At 39.7% G+C, this 19,716-nt stretch overlaps 1 protein-coding gene across 1 annotated transcript; it reads right to left on the bottom strand.

Annotated features, from left to right (window-relative positions):
- Window positions 1-486: 486 nt before the first annotated feature.
- CXHXorf58 (chromosome X CXorf58 homolog) lies at window positions 487-19,391 on the bottom strand. Its single transcript, XM_034649907.1, is given in 9 exon segments — window positions 487-549; window positions 551-639; window positions 2,278-2,279; window positions 3,050-3,279; window positions 8,316-8,447; window positions 14,707-14,818; window positions 15,241-15,335; window positions 17,330-17,427; window positions 19,343-19,391. Coding segments are annotated over 9 exon segments (870 nt in total).
- Between the last annotated feature and the right edge of the window lie 325 nt (window positions 19,392-19,716).

The raw sequence follows: 19,716 nt of genomic DNA, 5'->3' as shown, positions 1-19,716 counted from the left end.
TTCCTACTTTCTGTTTTTATGTTGACTATTTATACTCAGCCTCATCTCAAACCATTTACAGCAGATTTTTAAAAAATTACAAAGCAATAAATGAATACGTGTTAATTGTAAATACCCTACCATGTCAGAATATACTGAGGCCGACTTTACACATATAGCTTTTAATAAGCTTAGATAGAAATGACTTTTATTTTGAGGAAAGCACCATTTGAGATGTGCTGAGTCAACAGTGTCAACATACAGAGACTACTGCTGTTGTTTGTCACCTCATATTGATGTGGAGCTAAAACAGCTGGTATTTATCAGATTAGCTATATTGTTGAAGAATTTTTAAAACATGTACCAAGAGGAACACAGCTTTATACTATCCAAGTATATGCCAAAGGTGTTTCAGCCTTGACCTTGTAGATTAGGAAAATTCTACTTATACAAGTAGAATTACTTTACAGTTTGAATAGTGTCCAAAACAATGAATTCAGTACGAGTTCAACTTACAGTCCCCATGGAAGCATTTTTTTCTTTAGCCATCTTATAAGCTTTTTTCATTTTTTTCAACTTTCATTTGAGCTTGCTTGGATCGACGACCCAGATGTTTAATTTGATTCCGCTGTTGGTAGGACCGATACAAAGGTTTGATAGCTGAAAAGGATGAAGGACATCTAGAAAAGATTTGAATTATAGACAGAAAAAATGCACAAAATGACATTTAAATGTAAAGCAAGGTGCAAATTTTATTAAAGCATCCTCCAGTAACTAGATCATAGGCCTCAGTATCTGGAGCAATATTGCATGCAAGTTTTTAGGCCGGAGTTACCATTTCTGCTTAAATTATACGGTATAGTTCTTTATTTGCACCCTAGGAAGGTGTATAAATGATGATGTGGATCACAAAGAGGATGAAAATTATAAAACATGGTATCAATTTAAAATCAGTTTTCCTGGAAAATACCATGTAGTAGTCATTTGGATCATATATATATACACATACACACACACACCATATACTAACACAAAATGTATTAAATTTCATAATGGCTGAAAAAACAAGCTGTTTTTATCAGTGCTGGGATGAGATACAGGAGGTGGGGGCGCCTGGGTGGCACAGCGGTTGGGCGTCTGCCTTCGGCTCAGGGCGTGATCCCGGCGTTATGGGATCGAGCCCCACGTCAGGCTCCTCTGCTAGGAGCCTGCCTTCCTCTCCCACTCCCCCTGCTTGTGTTCCCTCTCTCACTGGCTGTCTCTATCTCTGTCGAATAAATAATAAAATCTTTAAAAAAAAAAAAAGAGATACAGGAGGTGCCATGCGCATAATCCCCTAGGCCTCACCATTGCAAAGCACATAGGCCTAACTTCCAATTGCCAGCATCGGCCTCACTTGGCATATCAGCTTTCTTGTGAAAACGAGAGCCCATGTGTGGGGAAGGTGCCTGAGAATTAATACTTCCCCTCCTAAACAGTCCTTAGCCAATGACTGAGGTACATCGGTGTATAAATATCCCATGTCCCTTGCCCCTGCAGGATAACTCGAGTCACACGTTCTGCAATGGCTTGGACAGTCCCAGGAGGGATTAAGCACCACTTATCCACAGAGGTAACTTGTTTGCTAACACACGCTGTTTTGGCTGCCTGCCCCTCCTTGTTTCCCTTTCATCAGTGGTTCTGGGAATCACCTCCCAAATAGACTACTCATATCCAAATATTTGATCTCCTGGGAGATCCCAAACTAACACTGCATTCAAAGAAACCTGTAAGAAAGTACTTTTCCCTCTTTAATTGATTTAGGATTTGGCTACTTCATTTGGCTCTTCAAGTGACTCATTGTTAGATAATCAGTAGCAAGAGTCCAAACAGCAGGGAGCCTAGGGTTATATATGGGGGCAGGGAAAATTACATCATTTATTTGACCTTGGTGGTAATAGGGTTAAGTTCTATATTCAGTGCTAATATGGATGAGTTAGAGAAAATCTATTTCATGATGACAGACTACACCCTACACCAGGCCATCTGTCTGGCAAATGTATAGCCTTGGTCATAAAATATATGGGCTAAATTATATTATTGGGTCAGCACCACTCATCTCTAGCTCTGGAAAAAACCCAGCATGTTTGCCTGACAGTGGGTCACCAGTGTCTTCATGTACTAAAGGAGTATTTTTTCATCTCAAATATGACTCTGTGGAAATAGACTATCAATAGATCCTCTTCAATCTGATTATCTCTTTTTTTTTTTTCTTAAGATAGAAAGCTTCATTTGTAAATAAGATGGGCTAGGTGAGACTTCTAATGGAAGAAAAAAGGAATATAATTGGAGCAGTCATTCTGTCCGTATTGTTTCAGATCATAATGCAGTCTATTTTGCTACAACATGAGTGTCTATAATGTGAATTGGCTCACATGCTATTGCTAAAGAAGGGAATAATGTCACTGTAATTTATATGCAATTTGTCCTCAGCAAGGGGAGCCAGAATCACAAGAGTAGAATTATAACCTTCAGCAGAAAAGGAAAAGGTCCTCAGCTCTGTGTAGCACAGGCAATGAGAGCCCTTTTGGCTGTATTTATGAAAACAAGAATTAGCACCTGCATCTATGGCTCTCTCCCCAGAGGCATCCCCCACCCCACAGTCTACCCTTACTGCCCTCCACCATACTTCCCGCCTTGGGGGGGCTGGTTATTGGCAGGTTGCACTGCCTCTCATGTCCACTTAAAAGGTAACCACACTAGCCCAAGGCTCCACTTCCATCTGCATTATCTCTGTGCCCACTACCTGCTCTAATTAAAGAGTTGCCAGCATTTCCACTCTCTTGTTGTACATTTTTTATATTTGCTGTGGTGGCCTCCAGCCATCCCGAGCTGCCTGTCTGGTGGTACAAGTTCTCTCCCCGGGTTCCAATTGTCCTTATTGTTAGTGCTCTGTTTACAAAGATGCCTAAGCTTTGAGAAATTTGCCCCAACCCTATTTTTCCCATATGCCCTATTATTATCTTTCATGAGCTATTTGGCAGAATGTGAACATTTTCAGAAATGCCCCTAGTATTGTGACCCCATTAACATATACTTTTACCTAACTTCAGAAACAATCTGTAGCATCTCTTCTGTTCATTGTCTCTGTAACAGATACTTCATTTCTTTTTGTAGACGCTTTGAGATTATTCCAGACTCTGCATAATCAACTATGTCATAAATTATCATTGTCCTGGGGATGTTTTTGAGGTTTAATTTTCGCCAGTAGTTATTTCTGCCACCAGAAGATGCAGGGGTCTCATCCAGAAGACTGGAATACTATATGGAAAAAAACAGTACGAATGATCAGTTGTAGGTACTCCAGAATGTTTTTAGACACATTTCCCAAGTTTCAAATGTCCAGTGTCACTTCATCCAAAAAGCATTCCTTGATCCCATCTCTGAACTTTACGAGCAACTTTCTTCTATGGCTTATTCCTGACTACTTGGTGTTTTAGCTATCTGCGTACTCAGCTCCCCTACCAGAAGGCAGGATCCTTGTCACATAGTATCACGCACAAGGTACCACACTCACTAAATCTTTATTTAATGATAAACATTTTATTTTTTATTTAATGAATAAACTTTTTAAAGCCAAATACATGATCTGCACACCTGGTAGTGCTTGTTCATAACATGCTTTGGTTGAGAGGACATTTGCACAAAACTTTTTATTTTTTTATTTTTATATTTTATTTTTTAAAAAGATTTTATTTGTTTATTTGCCAGAGAGAGAGACAGCCAGTGAGAGAGGCAACACAAGCAGGGGGAGTGGGAGAGGAAGCAGCAGGCTCCCAGCAGAGCAGGGAGCCTGATGTGGGGCTCGATCCCGGGACCCTGGGATCAGGCCCTGAGCCGAAGGCAGACACTTAACGACTGAGCCGCCCAGGCACCCCTGCACAAAAGTTTTTAGAAATAATGAGTTTACCTTTGGTACTAAGTGGCAAATTTCACTATTTTTATTTGGAGCATTTGTAGAAATCCCACTTTTATTTATTTATTTATTTATTTAAATTGAAAAAATCAAATTAGGAATGTTAAAATGCAAATGTATATAATCAATGCAACCTTATGAAATGTTCATTTAAGAGACAGGAATTGGGCCAGGGGATATACAATGCTGGGAAATAGAATATCAGCTAAGCATTTAGGGTATATCACACACACACACACACACACACACACACATTGTCTTTCTTTTGTATCATTTAGGCGTGCACAAATTTTAATTACTACCATTTGATTGAATAAGCCCAGTCTTCCAACAATACGTCTCAAATTTCAGTTTCCTCAGTATACCTTAACTGCATAAAGTACAAACTTTGCTGATAGCTCTCCGGTCCATAGATCACTACAGAAATAACAGATGTGTGTGATTAGTGACAAATCATGTCCCTTCTTCCAAAGTGTCAGTGACTGGTCACTGAGGACCTGTTATTTAGGTCACACACAGACAGCAAAGTATGTAGTTGTGTCACCCTCTTTGTCTCCCAATGATAAATCCATGTGCCTTTTTATATAAAAAAAAATCAAAAGAATGGGCCAAAAGAGAAACAGAAAGTGATAATGCTGGAAATGAAATTCAAATCAAATGTAAATGGAGTTCTAGAAGAAATAGGTGACTGAGGGGGATACTGACATTGCCATCATTCAAGAGACTGCGGGTGGGCAGCTAGAGGAACATGGTGAAGGTGAACTCAGCCCCATAAATGAGGAAAGTGGTTGTGACTAAAAGGATGAAGCTGTCCTAGAGGAAGTAACGCTGACAAAAAAGACTCTTCACATTAAAAGGAACTTGGAGAGATTTCACAGCATTCAAAGTGCAAAGGATAAAATGTTGGTAGTTAATCCGAAATTAGAAAGGAGTGTGACAATTCACCAAGGCATAGAAAAGATGCTCACTATGTATTGTAAGTTAGATGAGAAGAACAAGAAGGCAAGCACTGTTTAAACTACTCCTCATACACTGTTTTTTAAAGCTTTATTGAGATTCACATCCCATACGATTCACCCACATAAAGTATATAATTCAATGGTTTTTAGTATATTTACAGTTGATAAGTTTTTTACAAAGAAATAAAACACTTTTAATTCTCAATGTTTCTGATGTTTTAAATTATAGTGTAATAAATGTTTTATTTTTCATTTTCCTATATATTTATAACAGACTGTAAGAGAGTTTTTAATGTTTCAACAAGATTTTTTTGAAAGGCGTGGAGCAATCATGATTTTTCACATCGATTATCAAATTTGCTTTGCATGGTTTCAGCTTGCACGGTCATTTTTTTAAAAAGATTTTATTTTTTAAAAATCTCTACACCCAATGTGGGGCTTGAACCCACAACCCCAATACCAGGAGTTGCATTCTCCACTGACCGAGCCAGCCAGGCATCACTGCACAGTCATTTCTATGGCCCTGCACTACCGTGCAAAGTGAGGTCTGCCTGTATATTTTACTTGCTGAGAGTGGAGTAGTAAAATGAGTAAACGTCTCAGAATTGTCAATGACCTGCTCTGCACTTAGCTATGTGACCTTGGGCAAGTTTTAAAAAATCTTATTAAACTCCATTTTTCTCATCTGTTAAAGGGTCACATACTCTACAAACTTGAAGATTAAAGGAGATAACATGCATAAAAAGAGACAACAACAGTGCTGTATCCATAAGGGACTCAATAAATGTCAGCAGTCATCATGTTTCTCTCTCCCAATATGTCTATCTGGGGATTTCTTCCTATGACACCAATCCTTGGCACAGTCACACCTGCAAGTATGTGACCCATGTCCTTAGCAAAGATAGTTGGCATCCCCAAGCACTGCTTATTTCCTGGTTCAATTCCCTCATTTTCCAGGTTAAGACTCTAAAGGAAAGAAAACAGAATTGGGCGTCTCTAAGGCACTGCATTACTTTCACGTATCACAATGAAACAACTGAGTGAATGGTTAAGGCCATTTATTATTATTATTATTATTTTGAGCCAGAATTTTGGGATCCCTTGTGTCTTTAGAACTTGTAAAATGGTGGTAATAATAGTACCTACCTCTTAGGGTTGTTATGAGAATAAAAGGAGTTGGTACTACTGAGCATTTGCTATTATTATTAATCAGGTATCTAGTTTAAGTTTCCTGACTTTGTACTGCTGTCCAACCTGTTATGCAAACCAGGAACCTAGGAGACATGCTGGACACCTCTCCTTAGCTTGCCTCCCTGTCTGTCACCAAGGCCCATTGTTTTTGCTCTCTACTTATCTCTTGTGTCTCCAGCCTCACAGCCCTCAGCCAAGATACCACCATCTTTCCTGAAATACAGCAGAAACATCCAAACTAGGAGAAAGCTCTTACTGTCCTCTAATCCATTCCCTACACTGCAGCCAGATGGATCTCTTCACTCATTAGATTAGATCACCTCATTTCTTAACCCATTAAGAAGAACCAGCTTCTACTTGCACACAGAATCAAGAAAAAGAAAAACACCTTTCTATGGTCAAAAAGCCAGCCTGATGCTCTCTTACCAGCCCTCCAGGCTGCCTACATACCAAACCCTCTGCTCCCTTTTCTCCACCCCCACAGACCTGCTTTCGGGCCCTGCAGTTCCTCCTGCCACAGAGCCTCTGCCTGGGGCGCAACACCTGCTCGGCCCCAGACTAACGGCTGTGACACATTGTTGATTGCCTGCCCATCAACCATTTCCCACTTCTCCCTTGCCTCCAGAGCCTGGATTTTTTTTTCAAGTATGGAACAGCAATATGTTCCAGGAAGGAGGGCCCCCGCACATGAACCATGATTGTTCTAAGTCAACCATGGAAAATGATCCCCTTTCCCATTATCAGTGATTAGGTTAGGAGGAATATGTGATCCAGTTATGACCAAAGGGACCTGAGGGGATGTCTGCTGGGGCTTCTGGCAAAGATTTGTCTTTTTTTAAGGTAGGCTCCACACCCAGTGTGGAGCCCAACAAAGGGCTTGAACTCACGACCCTGAGATCAAGACCTGAGCTGGGTTCAAGAGTTGGATGCTTAACCAACTGAGCCACCCAAGCACTCCCAAAGATTTTTCTTCTTGTGATAAAAAGGAAAATGATTCTTTAGAGTCCCCTTGTTCCTGCCTTTGAAGGAAGTTAAGAATGTGATGGTCATCTTGTTACCATGTGAAGGAAGCCAAGAGCACCATAGAGAAGCTGACCCGGAACCCTGATGTCCTTGAGCTACTGCATTAGCTAGCCCAGGACCCACCTATCTGTGGACTTCTGACATGGGACAATAAATGTCCTTCGTTGTTTAAGCCTCTTGTGGTTGGGAATATTCTGTCACTTGTAGCACAAAGCACCCAAATAATAATCCAAATATTAATAGAACCCTTCCTTACTAGGTCAAATCTCCATCATGTACTCTCTTAGCGCCATGTATTTGATTTCACATAATATAAAATTCACCATTTTAACCATTTTAAAAGTAGCACTACTATCTAATTCCAAAACATTTCCATCGCCCCCAAAAGAAAGGCCACATTCATTAGCTATCACTCCCCAGGTGCAAAAAGCCAGATATTATATGATTCCATTATACAAACTATCCAGAATAGGTAAATTCAGGGAGACAGAAAGCAGATTCGTGGTTTATAAGGGCTGGAGTGATGGAGGAATAGGGAGTGACAGCTTAATAGATGTGAGGTTTCCTTTTAGGGTGACAAAAAGGTTCTGGAACTAGATAGTGGTGGTGTTTGCACAACATTGTGAATGTACTTAATGTTACTAAATTGTACCATTTAAAATGGTAAATTTTAGGGGCGCCTGGGTGGCACAGCGGTTAAGCGTCTGCCTTCAGCTCAGGGCGTGATCCCGGCGTTATGCGATCGAGCCCCACATCAGGCTCCTCCGCTATGAGCCTGCTTCTTCCTCTCCCACTCCCCCTGCTTGTGTTCCCTCTCTCGCTGGCTGTGTCTATCTCTGTCAAATAAATAAATAAAATCTTTAAAATCGTAAATTTTATATTGTGTGTATTTTTCTATAGTGAAAAAAACGAATGAAACTTTTGTCATGGAGGACAAGGTCAAAAGGCTTTTCTAAAGATTATTTCTTTTTTTAAAGATTTTATTTATTTATTTGAGAGAGAGTGAGCTCATGAGTGGGGTGGGGCAGAGGGAGGGGGAGAAATGGGCTCCCTCCTGAGCAGGGAGTCCGACAAGCGGCTTGATCCCAGGACCCTGAGATCACGACCTGAGCCTAAGGCAGACGCTTAATTGACTGAGCCACCCAGATGCCCCAGAAGGTGTTTTTTTTTTAATTGTTGTTTCTAATATCTAGATCTCAATTTCTTACTTGCATGTAATCTTTCAGGGTGACAATATCTATTTCATCGGTTATTTTCAATTTCTGGAAAAGATGTTGATCTTCCATAACTTGATGGTAAAACTTCTTTTTCCCCATCATTTTGCAACCATCAACCACTCCCTATAAAGAGAACAGAAAATAGACCTTTAAAACAGTAGTATAATAGCAACAATTATCAGTGCACATTTTACATATTTCTTCTGACAAATACATCAAATATTGTGCCTTTCTTCTAGCAGCTTGATATTCAATAAAAAGGCTGTATTTACAAAGAAAATATTATACAGGAGTTTTTAAACCATTTAAAATTTGTTTCCATAACCATATCTACATACTTTTAAAATGTAGCCGGAGGAGTAGCTGAGTCTACAACCCTCAGAGAACCAGAGTGTTTTAAAAATCTGGTTTTTTCCCCCCTTAAAAAACATTCTTTTCCCTTAACAAATCTGTAGCATCATTCATGCTGTCAAGGCAGATAAAACTTCCTTGGTTATTAAATAGGTTGCCCTAGGAACTGCAGTGAAAGGTGTTACTAAGGCCAGCTCTCTTTTATGTGTTAGTTAATACCTCACCCCCAAATGGAAACATGTACATTTCAGATTGCTTAGACCTCCCTCTCCTTCAGACTTCATTCTCTGTGGCCAGAGTAGTGAAACATTTTTTTCTCTCTGAAATGTTGGCATTTTGTATTCAAAACAGCACCTGAGAGGGCAGAGGTAGAAGAATGCTAGAAAATATGGAGGCCCGAATCTCGTCTGGCCCTGTTTGTACCATACCCTTCCACATACGCCCATCCTTTGCTAAGAGCTATACATAGACTGTGAGTAGAGACTTAAGTACTCCCCACCCTCGTTCCCACCCCCTATAAGTATGTGCTGACTCTTCTAACACATATTTATATTGCATATCTGTGCTTCTGGCCACAAAGCATATGCTTATGAGACGGGAGACTGGCGTAGATGAGAATTTAAATATCTTTGGATTCCAGATCAGTTTCTCTTTCCCTTTGTAACTCAGAATGCATATTTGTGAAAGCATGGGAACTCCAGGTTATAATGCTGATACGAGGCCGCTTGAGACACGATAGAAATTTAGAATGTGTTCTTTTTACTTAACACACAATACAACAGTGAGCTTGAATGTATTTTCCATTTCAATTTTCACTTTTGTTATTGAGAATATTCCTTCTTTATTTATTTTTCTAATTCCAAAGCTTTGAACATGGACACACATGGAAAATGAAAGAATATTCAAAAGGTTGTAGTTTTATTCCTAATGCACTAAATTGGAAGGGCCAGAAACAGTTTATGTGATGAACCTTCCTTTAGGCAGATCAACTTTGTCTTCCAATTCATTAGTATATAAAGATACAGTATGCATCTAAAGAAAAAGCAATATTGGCACGTGTCACCATTATGCTTTCTTGGAATTAATTTCCTGTGGGTTCTCATCAACCATCCTCACAGTGACACTAAAGGTTAAAGCAAATAAACTGTACAGTGAACACGTCTGAGAACTGTATAATTTCTTCTTTGAGAATTTCTTTAGATATAATTATATTTTACTTTAGCTCAAGTTACTCAAGTAAGGGTATTTCTTGTCAATCCCTCCCCACTCTGCTCCACTCAGCCACCACCCACAACCTCTCCAAGCCCCAGTTTCCTTATTTGTATGGTGCCTCAGCTGTGTGGCTCAGCTGTGTCAGGCCCATCCCAGTATCCAGCCAAAAAAACCCTATGCCTGGCAGCACGGAGCAGGCTCGCTGCCCGCTTGTGACAGGGGTTTGAAAAAAGTTTGCCCTCCAATGGCCAGGATGTTCTTTCTCAGGCATCTGCCAGGTATGGCCAGCTTCAGGAAAGTGCTTCTGGGTCAGAAGGGATGGGAAAGAAGAGCCCAGCCCCAGGTGAAAGGAAAGGGCGGAAACTAGGCAAAGAGCCCAGGACAGCACCCAATCAGACTTGGATTCAAGAGGCGGGTTCCATTCTTAGTGGGTGACTCAAAAGATCAAAGGGGGGCATCTCTAAATTTGACACCTCCCCTAATACCTGGCATCATTGTGGCCCAGAAGCCCCCACAGCCCTGCAGCTCGGTGCTGGCCTAGATCCATACCTGCGCTTGTGAAGTTGATAGAAAACCTTTCATATCTCAAGTCACTTCCCCGCCCGGCTAGAAGTTCTCACTCACGAAGGTAGCAATAACTGGTATCCCTGCACAGGCTCAGAGTTTCTTGGTTTGGAACCGTTCAATTACATATGGGCTCCGAATGAATGAAATCCCCACAACTGCTGGGGTTGTTTCAACCTCGAAGTGTGCACAGGGTGGTGGATAGACGGAGAAGTATTCAAGCCTCAGTTCTGCCCCTGACAAGCATCTCCGAGTTCCAGCTTCCTCACAGGCAAAATGGGAATAACATGTACCTCACTGGAGTTATAAGGGGGCCGTATAAGAGAACATCTTTAGTAGGCTTCCTGACTCAAGAGCGGTTAAGAGCACAGGCTCCCGAGTCACAATCACTGGGTTTCAATATCGGTTCCTTCCCTTTCTAGCTGTGAAATGTTAGGCAGGTTTCTTAGTCTTTTAAAACGGAAGATAACCACAGAATCGACATTCTAGAGTTCATGAGAATTAAATGATAATGCACACAGAATGTTTAACACAGTACTTGATAGTGCTCAATAATGGCAGCTATTATTAATAATAATGTTTTTTCCTTTTTACATAAATGCCCACTCCTCAAAAAGAACAGGGATCTTCAATTTAAACTAATGGTTGCTGGACGTTAATGTTTCAGAACTGTCAATTACCCAGAGGCATTCCAGGCCATGGTGTGTGTGTGGGGGGGGGCACCTTTAGGACAGTGCTTGTCAAACTACATTGTGCCTAGGATCATCTGGGGGTCTTGTTAAAATGCAGGTGCTAATTCAGTGGGTCTGGGGTGGGGCCTGATAGTCCACATTTCTAATAAGTTCCAGGGGATGACAGTGCTGTGGGTCTATAGACCACACTCTGAGTAGCAAGGCTTAAGAATATTCTAAATATAGTTGGAGGATGAACCATAGTGACAACCCTCTGTAAATAAGCATTGCTCTGAAAATAGATCATCGAAGTAGGTAACTGAAATGAGATCTCTTTTTTGTACACATGGCTATCCCATTGTTCTAGTACCATTTGAACTGACTTGGCATATCTGATGAAAATCAATTGATCATCTATGAGTGGGTGTATTTTTTAATTCCCTATTCTTTTTTTTTTTTTTTTTGACAGAGATAGAGACAGCCAGCGAGAGAGGGAACACAAGCAGGGGCAGTGGGAGAGGAAGAAGCAGGCCCATAGCAGAGGAGCCTGACGTGGGGCTCGATCCCATAACGCCGGGATCACTCCCTGAGCCGAAGGCAGACGCTTAACCGCTGTGCCACCCAGGCGCCCCTAATTCCCTATTCTATCTCATTGATTTACATGTCTGTCTTTAAGCCATCACAACACTGTTGGGATCATTGCAGCTTTTTAAGTCTTGAAGTCAGGTAATGTAAATCTTTTTCTTCTTCTCTAAAGTGGTTTAGGCTATTCTACGTCCTTTCACTTGTTTTTACTGTGTGTGTGTGTGTGTGTGTGTGTGTGTGTGTGTGTGTGTGAATACATGAGAAATACTGTTGGGCAATGCTAAGGAAATGGAACTGGAAATGGAAGTAAGAACCAGGGAAAAGACAGAACAACAACAAAACTGTGAAACTCATCTTCTTTATAAGTGAACTTAGATTACACATCTGAACTAAAACTGACTTATTTAATTCATACCAAGAAATAAGTAGGGGCTCCTGGCTGGCTCGGTTGGTAGAGTGTGAGACTCTTGATCTTGGGGTTGTGGGTTTGAGCCCCAGGATGGGTGTAAAGATTACTTAAAAAAATAAAATCTTAAAAAAAAAAAGAAGTGAACTTAGGAAAGTTGGATCAGTTTGTTCAACACACAATTTCTACATTCAAAGGACTGGTGTAAACTTTTAGCGTGAAAAATTCTACTTCTACAGGTTTTCTATCAACCGTGAATCCAAGTGTTACCAGAGTTTGTTATGAAACTGAAAAAGGAACCCTAATCTGTTCTTTCATGCTCTGATCATTTAAATCCTCTCAGAATGTTTAGTGAAAAACTCAAACTAAATAGTGTTATCACATTTTTATAATAAGAGCAAAAATTTCTTAAAAATGTATTTGTGTGAGCATTTTTATGGGCAAAAAAATGAAGGATACACAGTGAACTATTAACAGTGATCACCCCAGGCAAATGAAAGTCACAGCACAGAGGAGAAAGGGATGAGGCATAGTTTCCTTTTTTAAAAATCTCTGTGCTATTTCCTTTTTTCCCAACAGTTACTTTTTAATTTAAATAAAAACTAAAGTTATTATACAGCATTTTAATGAGTTTTAATATACACACAGTCCTTTCCAGTCACGGCCTCTAAGTTTCTCATTTGCTCCAGCCTGCAGACAGTAGGGGCCACCAGGAGCAGACCCAGGAGAATTTCTGTTCCTGGAAAAGTCTCATCATGCAACCTCAAAAAAGCAACAATTGATGATATCTTATAGGGACAATAAGCTTATTCTGTACATAAATGTGGCATGAATTTATTCCTTGAGTATAGGATAAATATCAACTTTTGCATGTGAAGTCATTCTATATAAATGAACAAATACTAATGTTTCTCGAACACCATATTCCATATGAAAACACATAGTCCGTTTGATATAATCTGAAACTGAATGAAATGTTCTCTGATGTTGTCTGAGAACACAGAGAAAAGCAGTCTCTTTTTCTTTTCTAATATTTTTCAGAGAATAAATGCTGTACATCCTGGATCTGATCAGAAACTCCCAGGCTGTGGGGTCTTCTATCCTGAATATGTGCCATTACTGATGATTTCAGATAGGCCATACTTTTCATGTAAAATATCTCCAGAAGGCTACAGGAAAATAACCTTTGATGTTTGGTTTATAAAAGGCTAAGTACGAGAATGCACACATTTTTTTCTCAATTATAGCCATGTTTAAGGGCCAAAGGAGTAAAACCTACACTGTGGTAGCACTGCAGATCCTTACTATTAAAAGTGGGGTCCATAGACCAGCAGTAACGGCAGCACCTGGGAACTGGTTAGAAATGCAGAATCTCGGGGCGCCTGGGTGGCTCAGTCATTAAGCGTCTGCCTTCAGCCCAGAGCATGATCCCAGGGTCCTGGGATCGAGCCCCGCATCAGGCTCCCTGCTTCTCTGGGAGCCTGCTTTTTCCTCTCCCACTCCCCTGCTTGTGTTCCCTCTCTCACTGGCTGTCTCTCTCTCTCTGGCAAATAAATAAATAAAATCTTAAAAAAAAAAGAAAAAAGAAATGCAGAATCTCACATCCCTTCCCAGATGTAACGAATTAGAAACTACATTTTAACAAGATTCTCAGGTGATTCCTACGCTGTAGACACAATTATGGCAAAAATACATGAAACTTAAAAGTATGGGAACTCATATAAAGGAGGATAAATATTTTAAAAGTTTATTTGCAATAAATAGTCCAGCACACTTTTTTCTAAATAAGCTACCAGAACCAAAGAAACCATGATAAAATGTCATTAAAATAAAATTTCATCAAATGTTCTGCATAATTTAAAAGCCCTAACCAATGGACCACTTTAGTCCATTATTAACAAACCAAAATTTTATTTTTTTCTTTTCTTTTAATTTAAATTCAATTAGCCAACATATAGAACATCATTAGTTTCAGATGTAGAGTTCAGTGATTCATCTGTTCATATAACACCCAGTGCTCATCACATCACGTGCCTTCCTTAATGCCCGCCACCCAGATACGCCATCCCCCCACCTACCTCCCCCCCAGCAACCCTCAGTTTCTTTCCCATAGATAAGAGTCCCTCATGAACAAACCAAAATTTAATACAAAGAAAAGTGATGAGTATTTTTAAGGGCCTCTAAAAGTCATTCATTCCAAATATTTTTTAGCTAATAAACACAGACACCCTGAAACATGATGATTAAAAAAATACTACCTGGGTGCTGGGCTGTTTAATGGTGAAATCACTTACTCTGTACACTTTGAATGCAATTCAGATACTACACAGATGTTAAGAAGCAAAAGTAACATAAAATGGGGATGCCTGAGTGGCTCAGTCGGTTAAGCATCTGCCTCTGGCTCAGGTCATGATCCCAGGGTACTGGGATAGAACCCCATGTCAGGTTCCCTGCTCAGCGGGGAGCCTGCTTCTCCCTCTCCTTCCCGTTCATGCTCTCTGTCACTATCTCTGTTTCTCTCTCTCAAATAAATAAATAAATAAATATCTTTAAAAAAATAAAGTAACATAAAATGTACATCATGAAACATCACCTCACTTGATGGCTTAAATAAATTTTTTCCGCTGAAATACTTGTAACCATGGCCTTCAGTATGAAGAAAAATTTTAAAAACGATGAAAGGTGGAAATGTTTCACCACTAAATCTGAAATAAAGACCAAAAATTAGTGATTTGGCATCAGGCTTGGGGCTTAGTTACTTCTTCTTCTATACTTAAGATAGTTCCCATAGTTTCCTGCATGCAGGGTAAAGGCTATGCCAGAGCACAGAAAGAATGGGTAATGAAATGGATTCCAGAGACGAAAGAGCCACACTGGAGTGTGTGCACTCACAATTATTCTCATTCACGTGTCAGACTGGACCCATCATGGGAGATGAGCCACTCTCAAGGCAACTTTTGGTCCAAGAGTCATGCCTCAGATTCTTCACATAATAAATGTAAATAAGAACAACACATTTACTCTGTAATTATACCCTGAAAACTTACGGGGACTTAAGAAAATAAATTTCTAAGGTTTCTTCATTTTAACAAGTGCTTCTTGAAATAAATTAGCAGAGAAATATTACCTGAATCTAACTTTACACTTCATGCTAGGATCTTTCAGAAGCTCAGCCTCTAAGGGGCTCACTTTCTTCAGTATTTCATATGTCACACAATGTTCCTGAAATAGATGATGATGCTATAAATGGAAAATGGTACCCTGCCCAGATGTAATTTTCTGAGAATAACAGAGGTGGCATGGTAAAGTGAACAGTACACCAGAGTTGGAGTTCTGAAGACCTGGGTTCTAGTCTTGGCTCCTCCATTTATTAACTGTTCAACCTTGAGTCCGTTACTTCATCCTTTTAGCCTCCAAGTTGGAGTAGGTGTCCCTCCTTGACATCCCAGGCACTATTTTTTCCCTATGACAACACTTTTCACCATGTATTGTAATTAACTATGAACTAATCTGTGTCTTCTACTGGACTGTAAGCTGCGCGAAGGTACTGATCGTGTCTTTCTTCTTTACCATGTATTCCTAGCATCTAGTACAGTCCTTGGAACACAGCAGGTGCTGAGCAAGTATTTGATGTTGAATGAATCATCACTGTAAAATGAGGAAGATAATAGTAATGTTACTAGCTTTTAAGCACCTTTTATATACCACATACTCTGTTACATGCCTTATAGACATAACCTCATTTAATCCTTACAAGTCAGCAATATTATTCAAATATTATCATTCTCATCTTTCCAATGAGCAGGCTGAGACTCTGGAAGTGTCTGGAACTTATTCAAAGGCATACAGGTAGTAAATGGGCAAAGCAGGATGCAAACATAGATTTGACTCTAAAGCCCCCACGCCACCCCTGACATGACTCTGCCAACCTTTGTGTCTATGACAATCACAAAAATGTACACCAAAGGGCTTTTAAAATGACAAAGCATTATTAATGTCAGGTAGGAACTTGAAGTGTTAGGATAACAGATTTTTTAAAAAGAATTAATTTCCTTTTTTCTCTTACTATAAGCATCTAAAGTTATAACAAAACCAGTATTACGATAATTAAATGCAAGTTCCATATGTGAAGGCAACGGGTTATGGACCTAAAATGTCACCTGTTTACCCGAGTGGGTTTTCTCTGAAGTATTCTGCTTTTACTGGCCTCAGAAGTGGGTCTGTGGGTCAGATGGTGAAGAAGTGTACAATTGCTCAGACTTCATGATTTTTTTCAGAGCTGCTAAAATTCCCTTAATGTGGCTATTACTAATTTTAAACTATTATAATCATGGGTGATTTTATTAGAATACTTGTTTTTATATGAAGGAAAGCTTTATATACTCTGCTAGCATTGCCAGAGTTGTTTTTTGGGGGGGGAGAGGGGGGATATTGACCTTAGGGTTTTTTTTTTACTTAAATAGGACCATATTATTCATACTGTTCTGTACTTGTCTTTTTCATTAATGAGATATCTTAGCTATCTTTGTATTGCAGAATCACATACAAGGCTGCAAGATTTAACACTATGAAAGCGCCAACACTTATTTAACCAGCATCCCACTGGTGGACATTATATGGTTTGTTTCTTTGCTGTTACAAACAATACTGCAACGAAATTGTACATATATTGTATAATGGATTCCTAGAAGTGAGATCGCTGGGTGGAAGGTAAGGGCACTTTTAATTCAGAGATTTTTCTTGTTGGACGATCAGTGTCCCACATCTTCAAATAAGAAATTGAATTTTATTTTTTTTAAAGATTTTATTTATTTATTCGACAGAGATAGGGACAGCCAGCGAGAGAGGGAACACAAACGGGGAGTGGGAGAGGAAGAAGCAGGCTCATAGCAGAGGAGCCTGATGTGGGGCTCGATCCCATAACGCCGGGATCACGCCCTGAGCCGAAGGCAGACGCTTAACCGCTGTGCCACCCAGGCGCCCCAGAAATTGAATTTTAAAAACATCATTTTGGTTTCAGAAAAAGAATGAACAGTCACCCACATTATTTACAAATAAATCCAGAAGTATTCATTTAGGGCTAACCAAAGAAGCAATCCCAGAACCCCATTATTGGATTCATAGAAGAGATAAAAAAGGTTATATAGTCTATCTTAACAGAACTTTCAGCTTATAAGTAATTAGATGTCAGAGAAAACAAAAAGCAAAATACATACCACTGCACAAATTGTGTGCTTTAGAAGTTTAAATATTGTTCTGTCCATATGACATAACCAAGCTCTCTGTATCCTCTGCGCTGAAATGTTTATTAGCTCTGAGAAGAAAAACAAGAGGTTAAGATTAGCGATGTAGTTTATATTTTCCTAATATCTTGGGGAATTCTGAATTTATGCTTCTTCCCCCTGCACCCTCCCATCCCCTACCCTAAGATTGACCTAATGAGGAACATTTGGATGTGGTAATTGGAACTGGTCATTTGCAGAATCTAGTCAGAATGAGGATATAAAATATTCGAGAATATTTCCCTTGGGATTAAAAAAAAGTCCTGGTTAAAACTTTATCAGCAAAAGGCATATGTAACTAAAAATGTAGGAAGAGACAAATTTGCTTTCTAAAAACATCCATGACCTAAAATGATTCCATTATAGTTAGTTCTTAAGAACAGGGTCCAACTAGTCCAAGTGCTATGAAAAGAGAATGTAGAATACTCACAGTTACAGTAGGTCCAATTCTTTTCTGGGAACAGACAACCAGGCCCTAAAAAAAGAAACTCCTTTCTCTGATCTTTGCTTGAAACAGGCTCATCCCAGTCAGGTCAGAGAATTATCTTACTTTGGATCACATTTCAGCACTAGCAGATTGTAGGGATCACCCTCTCCAAAACCCCCCAATCCTGTCCTTACCCCTCACAGGGCTACATGTGAAGAGAGGTAGATACTGCTGTATAATGTCGCTGTTGGCTGGCAAAATGCAGACTACAAGATGCAGAGTAGGAAAGGCCTAACGTATGGAAACAAAGCTTTAAATCCTCCTTGATGCCATTTATTAGCTGTTTAACCTTATGCAAATCACTTACCTTCTTCCAGTTGCTGCTTCCTCACTTATAAAATGTAATAATAAGACTGCTTCACAGAGTTGTCAGGGTCAAAGAAATGTGTGTTAACATGCTTTGCAAATTATGAAATACTATAATTATAATAATTACTATTCAATTCAAAAGTAATTTTAAAACATACAAAAAACCCTCTAATTTACAAAACAAGAAGTGTTTGATGTTAGCTGGGTAAATACGGTATGGAAACTGACCAGTTGTGGAAAATGATAAAGGGCGAAAGATGGTGACTTACTGTTGTACTGCCTCTCTCTTTCCAATATTTGACAAATGCATTTTGCAGTCTTTTCCTGAGCGTGGATTATCTAATTTTGGAACACCAGTAACTGGTGCCTTTGAGGAGCGCTTCATTTTCCTTATGATAAAGTGCTCTGAAAGTACATAGATTCAACATTTGAGGTCATAACCTATATTATTACACTGTTTGGACAAGACTCAAGTGCCATATGATTGTTGGGCTAATCCCAGAACCCTTTACAAAGGAAGGCATCATGGATCTCTTAATGTTGCTTACAGTTTACATGCTTCAGGTACTAAAAATATTCTGAGGGTCATGGAAAAGACAAGTGGATCTATCCATAGCCATCTAACTGGTCCCCCAGTCTCCAGTCTCTGTGTCCTCCTCGTCCTCCTCCACACTGCAGCTCGAGTTAATTCTGTAGAGCAATAATCCAGCTTTCTTACTCCCCAGCTTAAAATCTTTCGGGGACACTTCATTTCCTCCACACTGAAGTCTAGATTCCTCAGAATGGAGTTCCAGACTTCCCTCAATCTACGGTCTACTCTCTCTTTGAAATATCAAAATACCAACTTTCACCAGCATTCCTCCCTAGACTCTGTAGAACAAGAACTTCTCACCAAAATCAGCCACTGTTTTTCAACTCTGTGCCATTGATCATGCCATTTCCTCTTCTGGAGTGACTTCCCTACCGCCAGCAAACATCAATTCATCTTTCAAGACCCCAGCTAATTGATGCCTCTTCTCTGAAGTTTTCTACCCTCTCTTTTTCATACAGCTGTTCACACTGTCCCCAAGGCCTCATAATACTGTACATGTTTTTCTTTCACAGTACTTCTCATATTATGTCATGATTTACTTTCTTGGCTGTCACCCCACCAAGCTCATTGAGGGCCAGAGACATCTTGCTAACTATGGAATCCTCCATGCTTAGCGAGAGTGGAGAATTTTTACATGCTTGTTTAAGAACTGTCTGTCCTGGTTTTATCAGAGAATACCTATGAGACTTTGGGCAAGTTCCTTAACCTCTTGGTAGCTCAGTTCTCTCCGTGGTAAAGTGAGAGGTTGTGTACTAAATGAACTGATTCCACCTTTGGTTTTCTACCCTTTGATGCATTATTCCAATTTGGATGCAGTTCTCAAATTCTTAGTCACTATTTAGCCTCTTCTACTAAAGCAGGGGCTTTTCATTTTCTTCTGGTGCCATGGACCCCGTGGACAAATTCCTAAGAATTACGTTTTTTTGAATGTGT

Source organism: Ailuropoda melanoleuca, chromosome X, assembly GCF_002007445.2.
Source record: "Ailuropoda melanoleuca isolate Jingjing chromosome X, ASM200744v2, whole genome shotgun sequence".
In the NCBI taxonomy this organism is placed as follows: domain Eukaryota; kingdom Metazoa; phylum Chordata; class Mammalia; order Carnivora; family Ursidae; genus Ailuropoda; species Ailuropoda melanoleuca.
This window is presented reverse-complemented; position numbering and strand designations above follow the sequence as displayed.